This window comes from Trifolium pratense, linkage group LG7, assembly GCF_020283565.1.
Source record: "Trifolium pratense cultivar HEN17-A07 linkage group LG7, ARS_RC_1.1, whole genome shotgun sequence".
NCBI classification, from domain to species: domain Eukaryota; kingdom Viridiplantae; phylum Streptophyta; class Magnoliopsida; order Fabales; family Fabaceae; genus Trifolium; species Trifolium pratense.
This window is the reverse complement of record NC_060065.1, coordinates 16,277,526-16,291,901: the sequence shown is the minus strand read 5'-3', so window position 1 is coordinate 16,291,901 and position 14,376 is coordinate 16,277,526. Positions and strand designations below refer to the sequence as shown.

At 33.5% G+C, this 14,376-nt stretch overlaps 4 protein-coding genes across 6 annotated transcripts; all 4 read left to right on the top strand.

Moving 5' to 3' along the window:
- The first annotated feature begins 437 nt into the window (after nucleotides 1-437).
- On the top strand, nucleotides 438-1,046 carry LOC123895953. The gene is made up of 2 exons (XM_045946417.1): nucleotides 438-467; nucleotides 582-1,046. Exons 1-2 carry the CDS (start codon nucleotides 438-440, stop codon nucleotides 1,044-1,046), a joined length of 495 nt encoding a protein of 164 aa, XP_045802373.1.
- A 10,000-nt stretch (nucleotides 1,047-11,046) lies between these two features.
- Nucleotides 11,047-11,755, top strand: LOC123894453. The gene has a single exon (XM_045944463.1). The coding sequence runs from the start codon at nucleotides 11,229-11,231 to the stop codon at nucleotides 11,649-11,651; it is 423 nt and encodes a 140-aa protein (XP_045800419.1). The 5' UTR covers nucleotides 11,047-11,228; the 3' UTR covers nucleotides 11,652-11,755.
- A 712-nt stretch (nucleotides 11,756-12,467) lies between these two features.
- On the top strand, nucleotides 12,468-13,551 carry LOC123894454. 3 transcript variants are annotated; one of them, XM_045944466.1, is made up of 2 exons: nucleotides 12,468-12,706; nucleotides 13,442-13,551. In XM_045944466.1, exons 1-2 carry the CDS (start codon nucleotides 12,468-12,470, stop codon nucleotides 13,443-13,445), a joined length of 243 nt encoding a protein of 80 aa, XP_045800422.1. In that variant the 3' UTR covers nucleotides 13,446-13,551. The 3 variants fall into 3 exon arrangements, with proteins under 3 accessions (XP_045800422.1, XP_045800421.1, XP_045800420.1); XM_045944465.1 differs by lacking the exon at nucleotides 13,442-13,551 and adding an exon at nucleotides 13,305-13,410; XM_045944464.1 differs by lacking the exon at nucleotides 13,442-13,551 and adding an exon at nucleotides 13,284-13,409.
- On the top strand, nucleotides 13,455-14,315 carry LOC123894455 (B3 domain-containing protein REM19-like). Its single transcript, XM_045944467.1, has 2 exons — nucleotides 13,455-13,587; nucleotides 13,671-14,315. The coding sequence occupies exons 1-2, from the start codon at nucleotides 13,477-13,479 to the stop codon at nucleotides 13,908-13,910; spliced, it is 351 nt and encodes a 116-aa protein (XP_045800423.1). The 5' UTR covers nucleotides 13,455-13,476; the 3' UTR covers nucleotides 13,911-14,315.
- The last annotated feature ends 61 nt before the right edge of the window (nucleotides 14,316-14,376 follow it).

The following is a 14,376-nucleotide window of genomic DNA, read 5'->3' as shown; positions in this document are numbered from 1 at the left end:
TTGAAAATTTGCCATATCCACATGCTCCAACCAAGAAGAACAAAGAAAGGTAGTATGCAAGGTTTCTTGATATTTTCAAAAGATTGCAAATCAATATTCCATTCTCTGAAGCCTTGGAGCAGATGCATACATACGCTAAATACAAGCAAGAGGACATGAACGAGCAATATAATACACCCATCATATATGGTCTAGGAAAATAAGAGTACATGGAATTGTAGATTGAGCGAGATCTAAATCGGGCTCTACCCATCGTGATCAACCTGGTTCCAGAATGCCTAAGTGTCTATCCCATGATGTAGATAGCTTGGTCTTAACAAATAAAGTATGAATAAGTCATAGCTAAAAAACATATGTCCTACATTATATTGCACATCGGACACCTCCCACTACTTTCTCCATTAGCTCCACTATTGTTTCAACCACTCCTTAGTAAAATGACTCATGGGCCTCAAGTTTCATTTCGGGTATGGGGAGGCGTGGGAGTGGCGGAGGCAGTTGAAGGCGTGGGAGGAGGAGATGTTTGGGGAGTGTCAGTCTTTACTTCTCAACATTTCCTTGCAGGCTCAGTCTACTGATAGGTGGCAGTGGCACCCAACCCTAACACAGGCTACATTTCCAGGGGAGCATATCAGCTTATGACTTCTCATGCTTCGATTACTACGGATGCTGCGGAAAACCTCATCTGGCACTCTCAGGTTACTTTGAAGGTTTCCATTTTCGCGTGGAGTTTATTGCGTGACAGGTTGCCCACGAGAGTAAACCTGGTTACTCGAGGTGTTTTATCTCCTACAGCTCACACTTGTGTTTTTGGATGTGGAGCGGCCGAGTCGGCCCATCATTTATTCATCTCATGCAACACTGTTGGATCTCTGTGGGATTTATTTCGTTCATGGATTGACATTCCTTTGGTGGATTTCACTACATTGCATGATCACTTTGTCCAGTTTACATCTTCAGCAGGTGGATCTCGAGCGCATCGATCTTTTTTGCAGCTCATTTGGCTTACTTGTGTTTGGGTTGTATGGACGGAGAGAAATCATTGATTGTTCAATGCTTTTCTCATTCAGGTGGTTGAAGACGATGAGTATTACGTTATCTTCAAACTACCATAGTTGGTGGTCTAATCCTTTGCTTTGTTTAAGCCTTGTATGATTTGATTATGGTTTTGACTCTCTGACTCTTTGTAAACTTTTGTAATCTACCTCGGTACAACGTCTTGTGTTGAGGAGGCTGTTTGTGTTAATATATAAAAAGTTTCGCTTAGGGTTTCATCCAACAGGTGATAGATCAACTTCGATCGTATTTGAAGATCTACCGCAAGAATAAAGGTTTTATCTTTATCAATTTTCTAATGATTGTCGGTCGATATATTTTTCCAAAATATAATATATATGCATTTTCTTTGTCTAAATCTATGGAACCCAAAATATTACATGACATGCCAAGTCAATATTTTATTATTTAGAAATTTTTATAATACTCTGATGAAAGTACAAAAGCAAGTATTTTCAGTATATCGTATCCACGGGGACTAGTGCGATATTAAATGTTGATTCACAATATCCATGATTTTAAGTGCGGGTTTTGTATGATTTTTGTTTCGGAACATAAAGAGCGCGAGATATAAAAATGATTAGAATTTCAGAGAAAAGAAATTGTCGGGATTAGATTCATTATCTCATTAACATGTATCAATCAACCATTAGTATATATATTTCATTCACCAATCATTATTACCACATATCACTCGTTGAACGTATCCGTGTCCGGATTACGCCGTGAAATCTATTATATCCATTAACCTTCGATGTCTCGAATCATTAATCGACATAATAGCTTTAAGCTCTGATATTTAAAGTGGTTATTAAACTCAAAATCTATTTCTAAACTTTGAAATTCAATAAGTGATTATCTTAACTTTTGATTCAAACAACATATGTCTATATCATTCAAATCTTGAAATAAAATAAGTAAAACAAGACATCACTCATAATGATTGATAAATAAAACATATATACCATGAATTAAAATGAGATGATCATAAAATAACTACATCTAATCCCAACAACAAGGAAATTAGCCACACATGGTCATGATCAACTTACAAGAGTGAAGAGATGAAGAAATGAAGATCATATCACTTGATTTCCTAAGTTGTGATGAATCCACCTTCAAAACTCCTTAAGAACCCTAAAACTAGTGTTTCTCTCGTGTGAGATCTATTACAAAAGTGGTTGATATTAAAAAATTACATCTGATAGCTATTTATAGAATTTCAGATCAGGTGAGTTCGCTGAGCGAAGTGATGTTCGCTAAGCGAACATGTTGCTTCACCAAGGGGTTTTCTGACACGTAGCAAAAACAACCTTACTCAGCATTTTTTCGTTGATGCTCGCTACATCTCGCCACCATACCAAAACTCTCTAATTCTGCTCGCTACGTCTCGCTACGTCTCGCCACTAGACCAGACTTCACTGTCTTGGTTCGTTGCAGCTCGCTGAGCTTCGCTGAGCGAAGGCTTCAAATCCTGCCCTTTTTTCAGCAAATCCTAACAAATTGTTTTGGGATTAAGAACTTTGACCATGACAATATTTACATCAAATAGGGAGGTTTTACTCAATATTTCCTTCAAAACGATTTATCAAGTGCCCACATTTAATATGCATTTTAACTAAAATTTGGCACTTATCATACTTCTATTGTAGATGCTCTTATAATTGTAAAAATTAACTTTATAAGTATTAAATATCTACTTGATAATTTGTTAAAAAAGTATAAAAAATAAAAAATTGCCAATAGTTCAAAAAGTATTGGCAATAGTATATATGAAAAGATAAGAAGGGAAGCGACAAAAATAAAATCTCAAATATAACCCTCTATGTTTGATCTAGTGGTGAGGAATTCAGACAATATGCTATAGATTCTGGGTTCGATATTCAGCTCATTGTAAACAAAAAAAAGTATAATTGTAAAAATTAACTTTATAAGTATTAAATAGGCTTAACTACACATTTGGTCCCTTACGTTTATTTTAGGTTTCAATTTGGTCCCTTACGTTTAAAAAGTATCAATTTGGTCCCTTACGTTTATTTTAAGTTTCAAGTTAGTCATTTCCGTTAGTTTTGTCACTAACACCGTTTGAACAGTACACGTGTCAGCGTGTCCAAGTGCCACGTGTCAGTCCACGTATGCAAATTGACTGCCACATGTGACAAAATTGACGGAAAGGACCAACTTGAAACCTAAAATAAACGTAAGGGACCAAATTGAAACCTAAAATAAACGTAAGGGACCAAATGTGTAGTTAAGCCTATTAAATATCTACTTGATAATTTGTTAAAAAAGTATAAAAAATAAAAAATTGCCAATAGTTCAAAAAGTATTGGCAATAGTATATATGAAAAGATAAGAAGGGAAGCGACAAAAATAAAATCTCAAATATAACCCTCTATGTTTGATCTAGTGGTGAGGAATTCGGATAATATGCTATAGATTCTGGGTTCGATATTCAGCTCATTGTAAACAAAAAAAAAAAACATGAAAGTAAACTCCAATTTGACATAGTAAACAAAAATAATGTCGGATGGAAAATATTATGGGAAAACATCATGCCTATATTCCTATGGCATTGAGGATTATGATCATAGCCTCTTCATAATACATTCTTTGTAATACTAATCTTATCTAGAAATAAAAATTTGCAAACGATAAAAAAAAAATTGACAATTTGCAAAAGATAAACAAACATAAATTGAGATTTATTTTGATCCTTGTGAATCTTCTAGAGCAGTACACAGTCGTTCATCCAATTTGGAGTCTTTCTTATCCTTGTTGATTTTTTCCTCATTGTGATGGGTTCATTCTTCTTGGTTGGTCCATTTATTTCTTCTGGTACAATTACACCTTGCACTCTCGTATCAAGAATGTCGCCGCCATCTTGAATAGAATTTGCTAAGACATCTTGATTAGTCATTCTAGGTTGTATGTGATTTGTTCCACCGATTGTTTGCGCGATTCTAGGGTTTATGTAATTTTCCTCGAACATTTTTCTTGAAAGAGTGTGATTGTGAGAAATCGGTACTATATCAAAAGCATCCATGATATCACCATCATTGGTACTAGTGTGACTTCCATGGGTGTTAATCTTCTTCTTGCATGATGTTGTTGCTGTTTCGTCACTCTTAGTTTTGCAATGAAAATAATAGTAAAGTTGGAGAAACAAATTCTTAAAAAAAGAACAGATTTGAGAAGAATGAAACATTCTAAAAGACCTTTCTTTTGGGGGCTCGCAGTTGAATGAATGATTACCAACAAGTGCCCAATTTTATTTATAGGTCATGTTTTGAGGTTTTTGTTTGGATTTGATTGTAATTGACAGACAGCAACAATTGAATCTTATGCAATCTTGTGTATTTTTTTTTTTTTTTTTTACAAAATGCAATCTTGTGTATTTATTATGTGAATCTTGTGTTTCTTAATTAATCGCGGGCAGATATGTGGTTTCAAATCTAATCTGTGTATTTATTAAGTGATTTATTTATTTTTTTATTAAAATCTTATGCGATCTAAACCATTAGGTTTGGATTCGATCCCCAACTCATTGTAAACAAAAAAAAAAACCTTATGCGATCTTATACCCAAAAAAAAATGCAATCCCATACCAAAAAGAAAATCTTATGCAATCTCTTTTTTTTAAAAAAAAATTGGATAGATCACTCTAGAGCTATACAACCAACATTTCTCGAGTTTTGTGAGACTCAAATAATATAAGTGACAAATTGTCAATAAGGGTATGTTTGATCTGTTAAAGGGTAAGTACCGGACAGAACAGAACAACACAACAAATGACAGAACAACACATAACAAACTTTTGTGATATTGAACAATTTTTTGTCTTATAAGATATTTGGTTAAGAAAATGGTATTTTGGTATTTTAGATAACTTGTATTGTGGACAAAAAGTTGTGCTGTGGTTTAGTGAGAGACAAAAAATTCTGTTTTTGTCCTGTTCATTCCTCTCAGTTTGTCCAGTTCCTGAAACAGTTTTACAATCAAACACAGTACAACTAGAGTTGTCATGTGCAGTCCCTTAATTTTTAGCGGATCAAACAGACCCTATATAAATATAAGTCAAAAACATTATATAAATAGTAATAATTAATTTGAAATATTTTTTGGTTACAATAGAGCCAAAGAGGATCGAATGTAGGACCTCGTGCATACTACCCACACCCCGCACCACTAAATCAAGCTAAATTGGAATTTTATTTTTGTTAAAGTCTAAATACACCGACATAAAACTGTGAGAGAAACAAGTTGCACTCTAACAATAAAGAAGATCATTACATAATCTAAATAATAAGTTACCTAAGATTTACGTTAAAATTTAGTTAAAAATAAAATTTAAGCCTAAAATGAATATATTACAAAATATTTAATGCAGTTTTGATTTTTACTCTCTTCGTTCCTTTTTATTTGTCCTTTTAGGAAGAAAAAAATAGATAAATTAAGAAAGTGTATTTTTGTATCTATCTTCCTATTATGGGTGTGTTTGGTAAGTCCAATAAACTAGCTTATTGGACTAGCTTATAAGTTTGTTAGAGGTGTTTGGTAACAAACTTTTCTAATTAGTTTATAGCGTTTTTTGAGATGTTATATCAAGTAGCTTTTGAGCTTATAGCTTATGATTTTTTATATTTTATATGAAATCTATAACAATATATAAAAAAGATAGGTGAGTTTGGGCTGAATTTTTTATATTGACCAAATTACCCTTCTGTTCTGGACTGGGCCAAGAGCTGGCCCAATTATCCTCCTGCCCGGAATTTGGGGCACAACCGAATAAGGGGAGGTCTCCCCGACACGTCAGCCCATGACTTGTCCTCTACCACATAAGGGGTTCGTAACACGATAAGCATGTGCTATGTCATCCAGCCACGACTTCAGCTAGGGAGCTTATCCGTTATCCACTAATAGTGGAACGACTCCAACCAAGATAGGGGCGAATAACCGCCTCCCCTACGATACAAGGACTATCTTGGCAGTTGAGTTTATTGGGCCGGTTCATTCCAGCCGATTAGACCAACCTTTGGCCCAGCGTCGGGGGCAACTATATAAGTTCTCCTATACAGGAGAGCCAGGTATTCGATTCTTTACACTCTCTCTCTTCTCTCTAGTATCTCTTGTATTCTCTTGCTGACTTAAGCATCGGAGTGCCTGCAGGTACAACCCCCCTCCGGTGGACGAATTGCTCAACGGATTGGCCATCTCCTATACTGATCAACAGGTTAGATCACCTTCATTTTGAATTCAAATTTTAAATTCAAATAACACAATGGTTCTTTCTTATTAAGTTCTTCCAACTATCACAATTCTTGCAGAAATATGTCTTATGTTATTGTGAGTTTGTTAATAAAAAAAATTTGTTGCTACTAAAAAAATCAAGGGTATTGTTGGTATTATTGTTCAGCGTTACGTATTTCAAATTACAATGAAGGGCAAAATTGACCAAAAAAAGTCAGCCCAAACTCGCCTATCCCCTTTATATATTGTTATTATAGATTTAAAAAAAAATTAAAACTACCCACAATAGGAACATGCAGTAACCGCTTGCCCTTGTTCAAATTTTTTCAACGGAATTTTTTTTAATAATGCATATCAATATTTATTGTTTTTCTTTTTACATATTTACCATGTTAAATAAAACCATAAAATTTTCCATTAAAAATATAAAAATTTGATAATAAACTTAAACACTTTTAGTTAAACAAATCTCAAATAAATTCATATATCACATTTATAATTTTCAAACTTTAATTTTAAATAAATTAAATATTTAAAATAATTTGCAGTTAAAAATGTGTATAAATATATTTTTAAAAAATAAAATTAAATATACATGTAATTTTATGTCATTTTATATTTATTAGAGCATCCACAATGGAGCACTCCATTTTTGAGTACTTAAATGGTCCCACATAGACACATCATCAATTTATTATTTTTTTAATAATAGTACCTAATAGGTACTCAACCCCTCCAATGGAGCATTTCTTAAAAAGTTCTAAAATTGGTCCCATCAATAACTCCACATCATTAAAATTTGAAATTTAATTTAAAATAATATTGCCAAATTAAATTTTTTTGAATATATTAAATAAAGTGGGTCCCATAAAAAGAAGAGAGAGGGAGTTCTTATATTAGAAGTGGTACCTATTAGGTACTAAAATGTGTTGTGCTCCAATGGTAGTACCTAATAAGTACCATGAGTACCTAATAGGTACTACACCATTGGAGATGGTCTTAGTCACTTGAAGCTAATTTTACCAAACACTTCAATTCAAATTAGGGTAAAACATATTTTTAGTCCCTACTTTTATATTGAATTTTGGTTTTCGTCCATATACTTTAAAATCACTCTTTTTAGTCCTCAATTAATTTTCAATTTTGATTTTAGTCCCAAATGTTAAGTCAACTAACAATTGACTAACGAAAATCCACGTGGCGTTGCCACGTTAGATTTTGTTGAAACGTGACATCCTATGTGGACGTCAGTTTTTCTTAATTTTTTTTTTAAAGATTTAAAACAACATTGCTTACTTTTTTCTAAAAAAAAATAGATTTAATAAAAAAAAATTAAAAATAAAAAGTAATAGTTAAAATATTGATTAAATAATTCCATTTTTATTTTAAATAAAAGAAACGATTTTTATTAATGGCAAAAAAAAAGTTAAATAATGACATGGCAGTCCACGTAAAATTAAATAATGACATGGCAGTCCACGTAAAATTAATTTTTTTGTTAGTCAACTATTAGTTGACTTAATATTTGGGACTAAAACCAAAACTGAAAATTAATTGAGGATTAAAAAGAGTGATTTTAAATTATAGGGACGAAAACCAAAACTCAATATAAAAGTAGGGACTGAAAATATATTCTACCTTTAAAATTAATTAGCTTTTCAGCTATCAGCTATAAGGTAGCTTTTTCAGTTATCAACTAACTTATAGCTTATTTTTACCAAACAGACCATACCATAATTTTAATCCACCAATAATTTTTTATTTTTTTTGCACAAACTTTCTCTTTCCAGTAAATTTAATATATTATGTAAAAAAAAAACAAATTTAATATGCTATGTAACAAAAAAAAATTAAAAAAATATTTGGCTTTCCAAATATATAACATTAATTAGTTTTATTGAAAGAGGCTAAAATGGACAAAATATAACTTTAAATTATCAAAATGACAAATAATTTGAAACAATTTTTTCTTCTAAAATGACAAATAAAAAGGAACGGATGGAGTATATTTTAAATTTTTGGTCTCCTATTTCAATATTTTTTTTACTTTTGATCCCCCACTTCAATTTGAAGTAATTTTGATGATGTGATCAAATCAAATATGATGTGGCAAATAACATGACATTTAGATAAATCAAAGTACACATGTCATTATTATTTAATTTAATTAATAATAACCTAAGACACCGTTCTAGCATAATTTTTATTTTTATTTTTGCTTAAATATCACATTAATCCCTGTATGCTCCCGTTTTTTTTTTGTTTTAGTCGCTGTATATATTTTTCTTAAATAGTCCCTGCATGTTGATGACAGTCATTGTATGTTGTTTTTAGTAGTAATTTAGGTAGTTTTAATAGCAATTGAAGCCCAAAAGCAAGCAAATACCTGAAAAAGTGAAGTTATTTGGCCCAGAAGCAAGAAAAGTGAAAAAACAGCAAAAAAGGACAAAAATGTAATAAAGCAGCGCAACCATCGTACCTACGATGAATCTTGGCGTGCCGCGATGAGAAGATGGTTAAACTGAAGAAAATCTGCAACAAATCTTTTCCATCGTACCACGATGGCTTGTCATCGTGGCACGATGATGACTTGGAAAGCACGTAGAAAATACTGAGAATGTCTTCCATCGTACCACGATATGATCCATCGTGGCCACGATGAGGCGAAAATACACGTCATTACAATAGAAGTGAGAATAGTTCTACTAACTAGGCTTACTTTAATAGAAATTAATCTCCAGATAATACTTCGATAGTAAGCAGATATAGCGCCAGTTACTAAGCAGGAATAGAGGAGGAATTCGAAAGTACTTAACCACTTGTTCTCATCTGAAACTCAACTCTTTATTATAATTGCTCTATACTTTAATTGTTATTTACTGATACTTGTCAAAAACCCCACCCAATCAAACAAAGCGAATGCAAAGCCTTTTACTTTAATTTACTTTATTTGCATAAAGTTCATAATCAAAACTGATAAGTTTGGCACAATCCTTGTGGAGAACGATAACTTACTACTCTATTACTTGGTAGCGATTCTGTGCACTTGCAGAACCACCGTCAAGTTTTTGGCGCCATTGTCAGGAATTGTGTTTACAAAGTAATTAGTTTAGTCTAGGAATTCTACCTTTTAATTTTTGTCTTTAATTTTTGTATCATTTAAAATGGAAAAAAAAGAGGAAAAGAAGAAAAATGTTCTTGCAAAAAGTAAATTGTCAGAAGGTTCTGTCTAGGCAAGGTTTGGTACTTAAGCGATCCTAGAGATCCACCTCCCTTACCTAAATAGAATGATAATAGAACATGAAAATGTGAGATGATGGTTATTGATGCATAATTTCATATATGTGTTTATGTAGTTGGATAATATTGTACTTCAATGACTCTTGTTTGGAAAATATGATATTTGAATTATACGGTTCTAAATTAATTAAAATGGTGAAGTATGATGGTATTATGCTCGGGGTTGATATTGAATACAAAATTTGATATTTTGATTTATAAATTGAATTTATGGCATCGTGACTTAGAATGGTGGCTGATATGAAAATGAATTAACAATATTATGTCTTATATGAAATCGAGTTGACGGTATAGTGTCCTTAAATGATATTTGAATTGAAGGATAATGGTATTATGCCCGAATATATTGGATACAAAATTTTTAAATGATGGCTCAATTGAAATTGAATTCACAGTATTATATCTTATATGAAAGAAATTGATGGCATTGTGTGGCTTGGTTGAAATTGAATTGACAGTACCATATGAATTATATTATACTTTGACCATCCATGTCACCATGAGCTCCCCCTCAGTATGCCTAGCTCAACTCAACCAAGAGCTCCACCTTCAGCATGCCTAACTAATCTCAATCATGAGCTCCACCTCAGCATGCCTAGCTCAACTCAACCAAGAGCTCCACCTTCAGCATGCCTAACTAATCTCAATCATGAGCTCCACCTCAGCATGCCTAGCTCAACTAAACCAAGAGCTCCACCTTTAGCATGCACAGCTCATCTCCACCATGATCTCCATCTTCAGGTCGAGCTCATCTTTACGCTAGCTCATCTCCACAATGAGCTCCATCTTCAGGCCTAGATCATCTCAACCATGAGCTCCATCTTCACGCAAGCTCATCTCCACCATAGACCACCAGCTATGGTAGTTTGAAGCTAACATAATACTCGTCGTCTTCAACTACCTAAAGGAGAAAAGTCTGATCTTGTCCAACAAAAGATGAGATGTGCTTATTGAGCCTTTGAACAATCGATGATTTCTCTCCGTTCATACAATCCAAACACAAGTAAGCCAAATGAGCTGAAAAAAGATCAACACGCTCGAGATCCACCCGCTGAAGATGTTTACTGGACAAATTGATCACGTAATGTAGTAAAATCCACGAGCGACCTAAATCTCAAAGAGATCCAACAGTGAAATATGAGATGAATAAATGATGAGCCGACTCTGTCGCTCCACAGCCAAAAACACAAGAGTGAGCTGTATGAGATAAAACACATCGAGAGAGAACTTCTGAATGTCCTTGTTCTGTGAGTTTAACCTAGTTTGTAGGACATTGTATTATATATACAGGAGTCGATATTTGAATCTCAATCATCTCATTTATCTATTTTAAAAGTTGAATTTTTAGCTACTAAATTATTTATAAAAAAACATCTGAATGCCCTATTTAGGCTAACTTTTTTATTATTATAAAATATAAAAAAAATTCCAAAACAAGACTTGGAATCCATAGTTTTGTGAAAAGATGACACGCAAACATCTAGATAGAATAGAATCAAGCAAATGGTGCCGCGCGTCGATAAATAACTTATCCTTTATCAACCTTAGCTAACAAATTGCCTCATCAAAATTTCAGATTCAACTTAATCAATTAATCACTTATTTACACACAGAGATCAAGGATGGGAGTGGTGATAATCGACGGCACCACCGTAAGAGATTTCATCAACGACGACGCGAGTTTCACAAATAGCGTCAACGAACAATTTCAATCTCTCGATCTCAACAACGACGGCGTTTTATCACGCGCCGAGCTCCGAACAGCTTTCGAATCCATGAGATTAATCGAGGCACACTTCGGCATCGACGTAACAACTCCGCCGGAGCAACTCACCAGCCTATATGACTCCGTCTTTGATACTTTTGACATCGACGGAAGCGGCACCGTTGATCGTGATGAGTTTAAATCTGAGATGAAGAAGATTATGCTTGCTATTGCTGATGGATTGGGATCTTCGCCTATTCAGATGGTTCTTGAAGATAATTCTCAGAGTCTTCTTCAGAAAGCTGCTGATCTTGAAGCTTCTAAGTACGCCGCCGTTTGATTCACCGTCGTTTTGGTGGTTTTTATTTGTTCTGATACTTGTCGTTTTTGTAACCTTTGTTGCATATTTTTATATTTATGGATATTTACATGTAGAGAGAGAGAGAGAGAGAGAAAAAAAAAACTGAAATGAAATTAAATTATTAAAATTTTCATGTGAAAATTGAAGGTTAAAATATGATTTTAATCGCTGCAAATATAGTGTTTTGTTATTTTAACTCTGTAAGTTCTTTTGTTTGAAATTTGAATTCAATTTCTATAAATTCAAAAATGGTTGCTTTTAGTTCTTCACTAATATCATTACACAGAAAGATGGAATCTGGTTGTATTTGATTTGTTCTGCATATGTTTTCTTTTGGTTTTGGTCTTTTGGATATTTTTTCTTTACATGCTTTAATTTTTTTTTTATTATTCATCTTAGTGAGTGCTTGGGGGTGACAATTGATAAGTTACCTCACTTGGTTGGCAAGCCTGTGATTTATGCAAGTATATTAGAGTAACGAGGGAAGCTATTGGATCATTTGATAAGAATGTATTGATGATACGAAATTTTTAGTTTCGTAGTTATAAAATGTGAAATGATAGTTTGAATGTGAAATATGTGAAGACAAGAAGTCCCACATCGAGGTGAAGCAATCCTCACAAAACCGGCTTGTAAACTGAAGATTGCCTCGCCGAGATGGGACATCTTAACACAAAGTTAAGCTACTTGACGTTAGGTGAGGATGGGGATGAGGGTTTCTATAATTACAGAGAGGTTGGCAGGTGAATTTGGGGCTTAGGAGAATACTCGGTTAGAGGGACTTATGAAACAATTATGGAGAGACCTTTAGATGTTGATCCCTTGAAATTTTCAGATACTTGGAATACAAATGTTCCATTGAAGATGGTGACAACAATATTGCGAAAGTTTCAGAATAAAATTTCAACTAAGGACAATTTACCAAAGAGAGGAGTTTTGATCAAATTACAAGCAAATTGTGCTTCTTATGGATGCAGAGTAACAGAGAGCAGTGCACTTCACATATTTTCTTTGAATGTAACTTACACTTCCAGGTATGCTACAAAATTCTGAGTTGGCTGAGAGTACTCACAGCTCTGCATAATGATGCATTATCACATTTGCATCAGATGATAGCTAGGGCTGTGGTAAGGTTTGCTTGTATATGGGTTCTTTGGAAAAGCCGTAATGAAAAAATATTCAGAGATAAACAAAGATAGCCGGATCAATTGGTAGAAGAAATTAAAATCCTTTGGTGGAAATGGTTGAAAAGCAAAGTACCTGGGTTTAGATTTTCGCTCATTCAATGGATAACTTGTACATTTTATACTAAATAAATGTATAACTTTTTAAGAAATAATTGTTGTTTTTCAATAAAAAAAAATTCTACTTTTATTTGCTTTAAACATGTGCAAAACTCGAAACATATTTAACTCTTTAATTTACTATAGATTTTATGTTTCAGTAGTATATGTGAAACTAGATGAATAAGAGTAACAACCCATTTTTAAAAAAGACATAAAACCAGAAAACATCCTTTCCCTATATATTGACTCAAGCAAATTATTTCTCTGCGATCCATCAATTTCGTTTTGTTTAGAAAAAACAAAACTTTCCACATTAATTTTGTAGGAACATCGCACTATTATGCAGGGGTTGGGGATCAAACCCTGGACATATTCAATTTCTGGCGCTACCAAGTTTTGTTAACTTCCACTACCTTCAAAACCTTAAGGTGATTCAGTGAAATGGTTTATTCTCTTTGTTTTACATTCCTCACATATATGCAGGTGAGATTAATAAGACAGGTCAAAGAACATCTTCAATGAATTGGCCCAAGGGAGCTAAAGCTCAGGAAGTAGCTACAAATTTCAACTCAAACAATCCTTTTTTCACAATTCTCATAAAGCCGATTAATCTGGTACAAAATCGGCTGGTAAGGTCAAACACACATGTATTAGTATATGTTATGATATGATTATAAATTATAATGATTGATAATACTGTTATACTATGCAGTATATACCGAGTTTAGAAGGGGTTATTGAGAACAAGGAGAAGAATGTGATGCTGCAGATTGGGAAAAGATCATGGAATGTGAAATTGCTCCCTTTTTACAGTGCTACAAATAAATATGGCCGTCGTCTTTCAGCCGGTTGGTCATTGTTTGCAAGTGAAAGTGGACTGAAACCAGGAGATGTTTATGTCTTTGAACTGATAAACAAGAGTGATTTAGTTTTTAAAGTTCATGTTTTCTGAAGGGACAAAATTAATGTATGTCTATTTTGGATGCTATTGTTTTGAGGGATAGTAACTTGAACAAAGTAACACTTCCACTTTGGTTATATAATTGGAACTAATTGAACCTTAGTTGTGGACTGAGTTAGTGGTTGGCTCCAGCGACTATGGAGCTCATATTTTGTATGATTTTCATTCCAAATATATTTTTCAATGCGCGTGCCATTGGTAATGATTCTACTACGGTGCCACAAATTCACAAACTGGTTCTATGTATAATCGTGGTTGTTAATTAGATTCCGGAGGAGCTACTTCGACAAAGAAGGTCTAACCATCCGTCAGAGAAAAAAGAACCATTGGCTCTTCTAGATCTCTCAGAAATCTTTTTTCATTTTGGACCATATGTTTACCATTCTCACCAAAGAAGATTTCGAAGAGGAGATTTTAAATTCTACTCCATTGTCACTCCTAACTGCAATGGTGTCAC

What these genes read in the sequence shown, in the direction of transcription:
- LOC123894453 (XM_045944463.1), top strand. Translation starts at nt 11,229, where the DNA reads ATGGGAGTGGTGATAATCGACGGCACCACCGTAAGAGATTTCATCAAC.
- LOC123894454 (XM_045944464.1), top strand. Translation starts at nt 12,468, where the DNA reads ATGGAGAGACCTTTAGATGTTGATCCCTTGAAATTTTCAGATACTTGG. An exon ending in AATGTAACTTACACTTCCAG is followed by an intron (nt 12,707 to 13,283) that starts GTATGCTACAAA and finishes TTAATTTTGTAG; the next exon opens with GAACATCGCACTATTATGCA.
- LOC123895953 (XM_045946417.1), top strand. Translation starts at nt 438, where the DNA reads ATGACTCATGGGCCTCAAGTTTCATTTCGG. An exon ending in GGCCTCAAGTTTCATTTCGG is followed by an intron (nt 468 to 581) that starts GTATGGGGAGGC and finishes GTCTACTGATAG; the next exon opens with GTGGCAGTGGCACCCAACCC.
- LOC123894455 (XM_045944467.1), top strand. Translation starts at nt 13,477, where the DNA reads ATGAATTGGCCCAAGGGAGCTAAAGCTCAGGAAGTAGCTACAAATTTC. An exon ending in ATCTGGTACAAAATCGGCTG is followed by an intron (nt 13,588 to 13,670) that starts GTAAGGTCAAAC and finishes TATACTATGCAG; the next exon opens with TATATACCGAGTTTAGAAGG.